The sequence below is a fragment of the Antrostomus carolinensis genome, unplaced genomic scaffold (genome assembly GCF_000700745.2).
Source record: "Antrostomus carolinensis isolate BGI_N321 unplaced genomic scaffold, ASM70074v2 scaffold5527, whole genome shotgun sequence".
Classification (NCBI taxonomy): Eukaryota; Metazoa; Chordata; class Aves; order Caprimulgiformes; family Caprimulgidae; genus Antrostomus; species Antrostomus carolinensis.
Genome location: NW_010329716.1, coordinates 4627 through 16191, shown reverse-complemented (window position 1 = coordinate 16191; position 11565 = coordinate 4627). Strand labels below are relative to the sequence as shown.

At 54.3% G+C, this 11565-nt stretch overlaps 1 protein-coding gene across 1 annotated transcript in view; it reads left to right on the top strand.

Annotated features, from left to right (window-relative positions):
• Positions 1-11563, top strand: part of LOC104528630 (fibrillin-2-like) — a gene marked incomplete at its 3' end in the record, with an annotated part of 108565 nt that extends 97002 nt beyond the window's left edge. The window contains 20 exon segments of the mRNA XM_010172688.2: positions 1-6; positions 634-753; positions 1124-1249; positions 1336-1488; positions 2410-2475; positions 2778-2903; positions 3137-3256; positions 3698-3820; positions 4099-4230; positions 4830-4955; positions 5185-5391; positions 5648-5773; positions 6914-7036; positions 7545-7661; positions 7867-7995; positions 8637-8756; positions 9300-9452; positions 9455-9524; positions 10230-10398; positions 11192-11563. The exon segment at positions 1-6 is cut by the window's left edge and continues 123 nt beyond it. Of these exon segments, the coding sequence (XP_010170990.2) occupies positions 1-6; positions 634-753; positions 1124-1249; positions 1336-1488; positions 2410-2475; positions 2778-2903; positions 3137-3256; positions 3698-3820; positions 4099-4230; positions 4830-4955; positions 5185-5391; positions 5648-5773; positions 6914-7036; positions 7545-7661; positions 7867-7995; positions 8637-8756; positions 9300-9452; positions 9455-9524; positions 10230-10398; positions 11192-11563 (2684 nt within the window).
• Positions 11564-11565: the final 2 nt, after the last annotated feature.

Genomic DNA, 11565 nt, shown 5'->3' with positions numbered 1-11565 from the left:
GGCTGGGCAGCAGGTTGGCCCTTCTTGGTGGGATGAGCTGTAGGTTGGCACAGCTGTCACTGTGCAGTACTATGAGATATGGTCTTCAGACTGGTCCCATCAGAGACAATTGAGCAGTAGACACTCCAGAACCACTCACAAGGCCCCCAAGTCCTCTGGAACTAAAGCCTGGTCACTTGAAGGTCCATGGAGAGCTGGACTGGGCCCCACTCTGCCTACATCTCCCTTCCAGCAATGCAGGGAACAGCCAAGCCAGTCCCTTTCCATCTGCTGAGACCTTTCAGGCAGTGAGGAGAAATGTTGGTCTGTCCATGCTCCTAAAGCCTGCAGAGCTGTACCAGGGGTGCCTTGGGAAGTCTCCTGCAGGCAGGGGCTGTGGGGACAGACAGGCACATTGTACTCTGGTTATTTGCGTCGACCACTCAGCTTCCTGCAGCACCAGGTCTTGCAGGGCTGAGTCCAGGTCCCCAGGGTGTAGAGCATCCTGGAAGATGTCTTATCTGCTCCCCTTCCATCTTTTGGGTAAAGGAGGGTGCAGCTGGAGGTAGGGCCTGGGTGCAGTAGGGTACCCTGCACCCAAGTCCTCTGAGCTGAGCACAGACACCCTCACTGGTTCTTTCTCCTCCTCTGCAGACATCAATGAGTGTGTGAGCCTGCCTGGGACCTGCTCCCCGGGCACCTGCCAGAACCTGGAGGGCTCCTTCCGCTGTATCTGCCCCCCTGGGTACGAGGTGCAGAACGACAACTGCATCGGTAATGTTGGCTCTCTGCCTCCTCCATTTCCAGCACAGCATGTGCTCACCTTGGACTGCTCCCAGAACAACCATATTCTTCCTGACTGGGCTGGGGCTTGCACCACCACCCCCAAATATCTTCTTGAAAGCAATTGGACACAGAGCAAGGCAAGACCTCCTCCCATGATGGAAGAGGCTTGGTGGTTTTGCTGTGCCCTGGCTTCTTCATTGTCCCATTTGCCCTGAGGGTGGGTTGAGGGTGAGGACCAGGGTGATGTCCTACAGGCATCAGAGTTCCCCAAACATCACAGCTTCAGCTGGTTTTAATGCAATGAGGAAAGGAGTGACCTTTGGCTGCTCTGTAAGTAATATGTCCCTGGTGCTCCCAGATATCAACGAGTGTGAAGAGGAGCCCAACATCTGCCTCTTCGGGACGTGCACCAATACCCCTGGCAGCTTCCAGTGTGTCTGTCCTCCAGGCTTTGTGCTGTCTGATAATGGCCGACGGTGCTTTGGTGAGTGCAGCTCATCGTGGTGGGGAGGGGACCATCACCATCCTGGATGGCTGCAATGACCTGTCCCTTTCCCCATCCTCCTGCAGATACTCGCCAGAGCTTCTGCTTCACTCGCTTTGACAATGGAAAGTGCTCTGTCCCCAAGGCCTTCAACACCACCAAGGCTCGGTGTTGCTGTAGCAAGATGCCAGGAGAAGGTTGGGGAGACCCCTGTGAGCTGTGCCCACAGGAAGGAAATGGTAAGTGTGCTGGGACCACCTCCGTGGGAGAGATGGCTGCGTGTGTCTCCAACATGCACAGAGTGTGGGGAACCAGCAATGCAAGTGGTCCACCAAAGTGTGCTCCTCCACCTGGAGAGTACTGCCTTGAAACTGAGTAGTCCAGTTCTGGGCCCCACAGTTCAGGAAGGACAGGGAACTGCTGGAGAGAGTCCAGCACAGAGCCACCAAGATGATGAAGGGAGTGGAGCATCTCCCTGCTGAGGAAAGGCTGAGGGAGCTGGGGCTCTTTAGCTTGGAGAAGAGGAGACTGAGGGGTGACCTCATTAATGTTTATAAATATGTAAAGGGCGAATGTCAGGAGGATGGAGCCAGGCTCTTCTCAGTGATGCCCAATGGTAGGACAAGGGGCAATGGGTGTGAGCTGGAACACAGGAGGTTCTGCTTAAACTTGAGAAGAAACTTCTTTCCAGTGAGGGTGCCAGAGCCCTGGGACAGGCTGCCCAGGGAGGGAGTGGAGTCTCCTTCTCTGGAGACATTCAAAACCCGCCTGGAACCTTCCTGTGTGATCTCATTGAGGTTCCTGCTCTGGCAGGGGGGTTGGACTGGATGATCTTTTGAGGTCCCTTCCAATCCCCAACATTCTGTGATTCTGTGGTTCTGTGATAGTCCTTACTGGGCTGCAATATTCCTTGGGTCTCCAGCAACCACAGTCAGGTTCTTGGGAAATGGATTGCTTTTTCTGCTTCAGATCTGCTCTCAGTTCTCTGCAGGGTTTTAGATAAAGCAAAAACATGTCAGTGCCTCCAGATCCAAGCCAAGTGTTTTGGTGTTTTCCAACCAGCTGGGGTTTGGTGGCTTCCCATGAGCCTCCAAAGCACATTTCAGCTTCTGTGAGTAGAAGCACTTCAAAGCATATCTCACTTTTCTGCTTTCTTCCAGTTGCCTTCCAAGAGCTGTGTCCATATGGCCATGGAGCCATCCCAGGCCCAGGTGACACCCGAGAAGGTGAGGTCTGATTTAAGGATGTGTGGAGGGGTTGCCTAGAAGCAGCCAGACTGAGGCTATCTGGGGAGTAGGGTTGAATCCCAACATGGATTGGCACGTGACAATCTCCCAAGTGGCAGGAGAGGAGGGATGTAGGACTGGGTTCCCTCCCAAGCTCATGGTCTCTGACTGTCACCAAATGTTCAGCCCCCAGCTCTGCAGAGGGGGAGTATCTGGGATTGCAGGGTCAGTCCTGAGAGGACAGGGATGTGTTTCTATCTACGTGCTCACATGAGGTTTCATGGCCTTGGTTTCCCTTGTAGATGTCAATGAATGCTCAGAGAACCTGGGTGTTTGCATCAATGGAGCCTGCATCAACACTGACGGGTCCTTCCGCTGCGAGTGTCCCTTCGGGTACAACCTGGACTACACAGGAGTCAACTGCGTGGGTAAGGGTCTGCATGGACCTGCTCCCTCCTGCTTTTAGCTTCCTTACATCAGATGCTGTCAACGTGTGGGTGTGTGGAGAGAAGGAACTTGCTTCTTCTCCCCTGTCCCTTTGCTTTGTACCCCTGGCTCCTGCCTTTGCTGGCCTTGTTTGAATGTTCTGGCTGCAAGAAGAGACCACCCTGCACCTTTCCTATCTACCTCACCCACCTAACGTGGTCCTGGCTTCCTCCAGATACCGATGAGTGCTCCATTGGCAACCCCTGTGGGAATGGCACCTGCACCAACGTGGTGGGAGGCTTCGAGTGCGCCTGTGACGAGGGCTTTGAGCCAGGTCCCATGATGACGTGTGAAGGTAATGCTGCTCTGGGACAATCTCTTCACCCCCATTGCATACTGGGCCATGTGTGTGACCCCACTGGGTCACTGCCTGGGTGAGCAGCAGTCAGGTCAGCTTCCAATGGGCAGTGCAGAAAAGCTGGATGGGGCTCATCTCCACATGAGTGTGTACATCAGCGCTGGTCCCCTTCTGCTTCTTCTGAGACTGGAGCTCAGGAGGAGGTCTGAAGACCTACCTAAATGCAGGAGCTGACTTACCAAGGAGCCAAAACCCTGTTCTCATCAAAGCTGCTGAGACACCAGGTGTCTGTCCCTCTGCAACTGAAGACCATGACAGGAAACCTTGATGGAACACAATTCTCATGAGATGAATGCACGGGGGAGGGGGGAGCCTGTCCTGGGGAGGTCCATCTGCCTGAGAACAGAGCTGAGCTCTCTCCTCTCTCCTGCCTCCCAGATATCAATGAGTGTGCACTGAATCCCCTGCTCTGTGCCTTCCGCTGCATCAACACCTTTGGCTCCTACGAGTGCACCTGCCCGTCTGGATACGCCCTCCGAGAAGACAGAAGAATGTGCAGAGGTAAAACCCCCTTCTGCAGCCATCAGAGGAGCTCCCACAGCCTCCTCAGGCACCTGCACTTACCCACTTATGGGGAGAAGGCAGGACTTCTGAGCTGGCATCTCTGGGCTTGTGCTTGCTTTCACCTGCCTTGGTGTCCATGCTGTGTGCCAGCAGCCTGGACCAAGGCAATAGGGACCAGCAGAGCAGTGCAGATACGACCAGTCAGCTCCTAGTTGCCCCCAGAGTGCTGCAGAGCTGACAGGTTAAACATGATCTCATGAGGTTCTTGGTTGCAGATCTGGATGAGTGTGCAGAGGGACTGCACGACTGTGAGTCTCGAGGGATGCTGTGCAAGAATCTCATTGGCACCTTCATGTGCATCTGCCCACCAGGAATGCAGCGCAGGCCCGATGGAGAGGGCTGCACAGGTACCAAGGATCGAGGTTGGGAGGGACTCCCAGTGGGGCTGGAGACCATCTTCTTCTAGGCATTGTCCATGTAGCTTTTTTTAATGTTCTTCCCTGGAGTTTCCCATGTGTCAGAACTTCCTCTATGTCCTACGAGATGCCTACACACACAAAACCTCTGTTCATCTCTGGACCCATGGGTCTACACGGTTCCAGCAGAAGATGACACAGCATTATGCCATGTGTCCTTTCTGTTGAGTCTCTCCATGTCTATGTCAAGCTTTGTTGTACTGAGCTGCTTTTGGAAGGGCCAGTGCTGGACAGCCCAGACTATTAGGCAGAGCAGGCATGCCGAGGGAGCCCAGCTCCACTCCTAACCCAGCAGCTTGGCCACTTGCAGGTGGAGAATGTTGCAAACCAGGGAAGCTGGGTACTCAGCCCCTCTGCTTGGGGAGAGGTCCTGGGCAGGTGGACATGTTTCTCAGCTGCCTAAGGATGTGGAGTTGGTCCTCAAGGGCTACGTGAGGGGGTTTCAAACTGAGTGATAACATGAGGACTTATGGAAAGCTGAAGTTTGTCCTGTGGCTCACCACAGCTCGTTGTGGTTCCTTCCTTCCTAGATGAGAACGAGTGTCGCACCAAGCCTGGAATCTGCCCCAACGGCCGCTGCATCAACACGGTGGGAAGTTACCGCTGTGACTGCAATGAAGGGTTTGAAGTCAGTCCCTCTGGCACAGAGTGTATTGGTAATTACCAACTCCTGGTGGGTCTTGAGCAGCCTCTCTTGACTATCAGATGATACTTTTCAGCTGTTTCAGGATTTCTGAGGGAAAAGGTGGTTATGGCATCACCTTTACCTTTAGCATTATCCAAACCACTCTACCCTTCATGCTGGAACTGGCACAGGCTGCTCAGTTATTCCTGGTGCTGACACTGTCTCAGATCCTGACCAGTATCCCCCATCTCTCTGTCCAGACACTCGCCAGGGATTCTGCTTCACAGAAGTGCTGCAAACCATGTGCCAGATGTCCTCCACCAACCGCAACCTGGTCACCAAATCTGAGTGTTGCTGCAACAGTGGGCGCAGTTGGGGACCCCAGTGTGAACTGTGTCCCCTTCCTGGAACTGCCCAGTACAAGAAAATGTGTCCTCATGGGCCAGGGTACTCCACTGATGGGAGAGGTGAGCTGGGATCACCCTCAGATGCAGAGGGGAGGAAGCAGAGATGTGGGTTCAGACAGAATTCCCCTGGGAACTGGCTGGGACAGACCTACACAGTCCCTGGAGCAGATGAAAACCCTCTGCAACGTTATCTTACAGCTCCCTAAATATCTGTGGCTCCCAGGGACAGGCTGAGCTGTCCTGGCACAGTGTTGGCACAGGAGCATGGGGACAGAGGCAGCGTTGGCACTAACAGGTCCTTCCCTCCCTCCCGCAGACATCGATGAGTGCAAGGTGCTGCCCAACCTCTGCAAGAACGGCCAGTGCATCAACAGCATCGGCCCCTTCCGCTGCCACTGCAGGCTGGGCTACACCGCGGACATCACGGGCACAGCCTGCGTGGGTGAGTCAGGAGAAGGAAACCCACCTCTCTGGACAGCCCTTGGCCTTGGCAGGATTCCACCCCTTCATCAGTGTGCAAAGAGAAGGTCCTGTAGTCCCCACCTGGGACCTGCCCTCACCTCTGGCCATGCTGTCCTGCATACCTGTTAGCAGGTCGCTGGACACTTTGCCCTATGGCATGGTCCTCTAGACATCAAAGATGTCACTTCATGTTGTTTAACTCCTTAAAACCCCGGCTCCTTGTCTTCTCCCTCTGACCCCAGGAATCACAGGGACTGTGATCCAGAGGTGAAAGTCCATGAGCAGCCAAACCGTTCGTTGGCAGGGCAGTTGGTTTTAACCAGCTTGAGTCCCAAATTAGGAATCCAGATGTTGACATAAAAGACACCCCTGGAATCACAGCTGCAGGCATCTGGGGAAATATTGAGGGAGTGGAGGGTGTGCTGTACTTCCAGCATGGAGATGGTGTTCAGGACTGTGCCAGAGCTGTGTGTCCTAGACACGGAGTGGAGAAGAGGCCTTGGCTCCCAGAAACCAAGCTCTGTGCCTAGCAGAAGGGCAGATATGACCTTGAGCACCAGGACAGGATTCCTCTCTAAACATCCTTGCCTTTTCTCCAGCTCTGGGCCCTCCAGCCTGGCTCAAAGTTAGGGGTTTTGTCAGAGCCAGGAGTGCTGCTCCAGGCTGGGCAGAGGTGATAAAGCTCCAGAAATACAGGGCTGGCCCTGTCCCTGCTGCTCCCTGTACTCAGAATGAGCATCTACCTGTCTCTCCTGCTAGGGAGGGGCTGGGAAAGATGTCACTCAGGTCCACCAAGTCACACAACATCCCATGTCTATGATTTAGCTCTGTACCTGCAGGAGATCTCCTGAATGTGTTGTGCTGGCTCAAACTGAGGAGCTCCCTCAGAGCCCCTGTCTCTGCTCACCGGCTTCCTGGAGAGTGGAAAAGCTGCATTTACCTGGGGTGGGGAGTGCCAGGATCCGTAGGGATCTGACCACTTAGTAAGGTGGGACCATGAAACCTGGGGTCACCTTGTGTTCAGGAGCCCCTTGCTAGACTGCGTGGTCCAAGGGGTGGTGAGGACCCAGTCCAGCAGCACAACCTGCGAACGCTGATGTGTCTTGTCCCTTGAGTCTAGATTTGGATGAGTGTAACCAGTCCCCTAAGCCGTGTAACTTCATCTGCAAGAACACAGAAGGCAGCTACCAGTGCTCCTGCCCCCGAGGGTACATTCTGCAAGAAGATGGGAAGATCTGCAAAGGTATTCACCAAGGAGAAGGCAACAGAGACCCTGCCTCATCTCTGGCAGCAGGGGGGATGGCAAGAGCTGATGGAACATGTGCCAAAACAGTCAGGTCCTTCTGTTCAGCCCCAGGACAAGGCTAGGCATGGATAACGGTGCCATGCTGGACCCTCATGGACTGTTGCCTCAGGGTTTCATCCCTCAGGCTGTGAAGAAGGTGGCCTAAGAGTCTGGGAGGGTCTGGGGTTTGTGGATTGCAGGAGAGGCAGAGAAAGATCTCTGTATCTTCTAAATGTGTCTGTATATGACCAGCAGCTGAGTTGGGGAGAGGCTCCCTGGACTTGTAACTCTCATACAAGAATTTTGTGTGTGTTGTTTCTGAGGCTGGTCCATGTCAGGTCCAGATCTGCCCAGGGCCACTGTGTATCATCACCATGTACGTGCTGGTGTTGCAGGCTCAGACCACCAAGATAAGATACCTCAGTTCAATAAATTGAGACCCGTGTTCTTGTGCTCATTGCTTTAGATTTGGATGAATGTTCCACCAAGCAACACAACTGCCAGTTCCTCTGTGTCAACATCATCGGAGGATTCAACTGCAAATGCCCCCCAGGCTTCACTCAGCACCACTCCTCCTGCATCGGTGAGTAGAGGCGTTCGCTGCTCTGTCATCCAGCACCAGCACGGTCCCTCTGGGTTGGCTTTAAGCCCAGGAGATCTTCCCAGCTCCCCAGCTCTGGCTCTAGAGCCCTGTCCCTCTCCAATCAGCCTGGGGTTGTACATCTGACTTGTCTGTCTGCTGCTCATCCTTGGGGATGGACTTAGGAGCACCCGCTGGTGTTTTGCAGACAATAACGAGTGCACAGCTCAGCCCTCTCTCTGCGGAGCCAAAGGACAGTGTCTGAACACGCCGGGCAGCTACAACTGCGAGTGTCAGAAAGGATTCTCCCTGGACAGCTCTGGTGTCAACTGTGAAGGTGGGTCTGTCTGTGTCTCTGGGGCTTTGACAGGAACATGTTCCACGTGGAGGAGTTCCTAGTTTACTCACAGTCTCTCTAAGGTAGCTCAGTCCAGCCAAGGAGGGACTAATCCTTATTGTGAGGCACCAGAAACCCACATGGGAAGCCCTGGTGCAAAGGAGAGGTCAGTGCCTGACCTACCTGGAGAAACACTGGCTTTTGGACAAGTAGATAAAGTTCTTTGTGCTGCAACCATAGCAGCCAAGGATGGGAAAGGAGTGGTCCTGTATCTCACCAGGGGAGATCTCACGCTGGCCAAAACCCACCGTGTGCTACACTAAAGAAAAGCCTCTGTTGAACACAGGCAGCCTGAAGCAGAACACATCTGGTGATGGTCCAGGCTGGACCTTAAAGCAAAAAACGTCTAAGCAGGGACTGCAAGGGGATGTGTGGGGGCCTTGGGGATGAGGGTGTTATTCAAGTCCAAGCTACAGAGACATAATTAGGCAGAAGAACCTCCCACCCACCCATCCACCCACCCACAAGAACCCCCTCAAGGATGCTGGCTGCCAGGCACGTACCGTGTGGTCCCTGTGCGCCCAGCGCTGCTCACAGGGCAGGGAGGGGTTGTCTCACCACCGTCTGTTACGTTGCTGCAGATGTGGACGAGTGTGATGGAAACCATCGGTGCCAACACGGCTGCCAGAACGTGCTGGGTGGCTACCGCTGCGGCTGCCCACAGGGCTACGTGCAGCACTACCAGTGGAATCAGTGCGTGGGTGAGTGTGGGATGGGGGCTCTTCTGTAGCTGTGGGGTGGGAGACAGAGGATGACTAAGCCCCAAGTCTCTCTCCAACCACCCCTGGCTATCTCTGACACTGGATTCTGGGTTCATCTCTACAAACCCAGCACTGAGCTTCCTGCCCTGCCCCAGAGACAGACTGTGCCTGTGCCCAGAGATGGTCCCTGGGCCCAGAGGTGGTCCCTGTGCCCAGAGATGGTCCCTGTACCCTGACCTGCACTGCCCCAGGTTCTCTCTGCAAGAGGGACCATCAGGAAGCTGCTCTGCAGAGCACTGAGCTCCCGCTGCTCCTGACGCCAGCAGCTCCCTGCATTGCAGGAGGAGAAAAAAATCCAGGCAGTCCTTCAGGGACCTGCATGGGATGAGGTCTCACAGGGCAGCCAGGAGAAGGGAGACTGCTGCCAGCTGTCTCCTTGTCTCCATGGGCAGATCTCCTTGGCCATGTGGGATGGGGAGCCCCACCAGCACAGGAGCTCCTTTCCATCACGTTTCTGACTGGTTCTGCTGTCTTTGGGTGCAGATGAAAATGAGTGCTCCAGCCCCACCGCCTGCGGCTCTGCCTCCTGCTACAACACCCTGGGGAGTTTCAAGTGTGTCTGCCCATCTGGCTTTGATTTTGACCAAACCTTTGGTGGGTGCCAGGACGTGGATGAATGCTCAGCAGGTGGAAGCCCCTTGGCTGCTCCAACACAGATGGAGGTTACCTCTGCGGCTGTCCTGGAGGCTACTTCCGAGCAGGACAAGGGTAAGAGAGCAGCCAGCAGGAAGTCCCCACAGGGACTTGTACATTCCTGGGGGATGTTGCAGGCTGCCAAGTGCATGGTGCCCCCAGACATAGAATCATAGAATAGTTTGGGTTGGAAGGGACCTTAAAGCTCATCCAGTCCCAACCCCCCTGCCAGCAGCAGGGACACCTTCCACTAGACCAGGTTGCGCAAAGCCTCATCCAACCTGGCCTTGAACACTTCCAGGGAGGGGGCATCCACAACTTCCTTGGGCAACCTTGGGCAACATGCTCCATCACCCTGCTTCTGCTCTTTGCCACCAGTACAATTTGAAGGAGCCCCAGGAGCCAGTGAGTTCCCATTCCCACGTGAGTCCTCACCTCCTCCGTGCCAGACTGTTCCTCACCCATCACGAGATCCTCATGCTAATACCCATCTCCTCTTCCATTTCACTAATCCAGTGGTTAGTGCAGCTGCTGGCACTGTAGAAGATGCTCTGCAGATCCATCTAGTCCAGGGTGCAGACAGATTAAACCTACTGGCCCCATCTAAATAAGGTGTGACCTGCTCTCCCTCAGGCATGTCCTGCACAAACCGCGTCCTATACCCAGGCATGGTCCTCCATGTGTTTCTGGGTGCCACATGGAGAACCTGTGAGGGCAATGGTAAGATTTCCTTCTTGAAGCATGAATCTGAGATGGGTCTCTCTGCTCTTCTGCCACCAGACACTGTATTTCTGGCTTGGGCTTTGGGAAAGGTTCCTACATTCCTGCCCCACAAGAGGAGGATGAAGACAATCTGCTCTCCCCTGAAACCTGCTATGAGTGCAAGATAAATGGCTACCCCAAGAGAGGTCGGCAGCGACGCAGTGTCAATGGCACTGAGAAGCACCAGGTAAGAAATCCGTGGCATCTTGGATGGCATGGAGCAGGGCAAGAGCTGGTTGGGGGTCTTGTTTGTTGGGGAATGGCTGTGTGGAGTGGATCTCGTGCAGCGTGCCCATTCCTGTGGAGCTGCCTGAGTCCAGACAGAGATAGCAGCTCCCTCTGGACCTGTCCACGCTGAGTGTTTGTGGATGCCACTGAGTCTACAAATCCTGCAGAAATGGAAGGGTTTCCACAATTCCTTAGAGGAGGTCAGAACATTCTCAAGTACACATGCTTATGTGGTTTGGTCACTAATGTCTGGAGATACATGCAACCAAGAAATGAAGCACACGTGTTTCTTTGCAAGAGGGTCTGACAGTGGAGCAGTTCCCGTAGGGTCATAGAGGAACCCATCAGCACTTACTGTTGGGTTCCAGACTGGACCTGTCACTATAAATACAGGTTCTTCCTTGGAGAGAAGTTCTGATCTCTGTCCAAGACACCCCAGAGGTGGTCAGAGGCCAGGGCAGGACAGATTGGGCTGGAGGGTTATTATGGGCCCTCAGGACTTGGGAGGAGAATACCCATGAAGTTCCTGGTTCTTCTGAAGATGAGGGCTGTGTACTGGCTGGTTCGGTCTGAGAGAGGCAAACAGGGTACCAAGAAACACTTGAAGGAAAGCAAGGACCATAGAAATTGTAGCCACTTCTCAGGGCTTCTTTGGGGTGGCCCATGGGGCAGAACTCCACTAAACCAAGTTCTTCACTTGGCCATGAGCTTTTCTGGGTATCTGTAAGTAACTCGCCTGGTTCTTTTTGAAGGATCACACTGTGAACTTGGCCAGCATGGATGTGGATGCTCCTCTGTCCATGACACTGAACCTCTCTGACCTGGCTCACAAGGAACATATCCTGGAGCTTCTACCAGCTGTGGAGCCTCTGGAGAACCGTGTGCGGTACCTCATCTCCCACGGGAATGAGGACGGCTACTTCCGCATCCACCAAAAAGAGGGGCTGAGCTACCTGCACCTCGGCCGCAAGAAAATAGTACCTGGAACCTACCTGCTGGAAATCGTCAGCGTGCCCCTGTACCGCAAGAGGGAACTGCAGAAACTAGAGGCCAAGAACCACCTCGACTACTTAGCAGGGGAGCTGGGCCAAGCACTGAGGATGAAGCTCCAGCTCCAACTCTACTA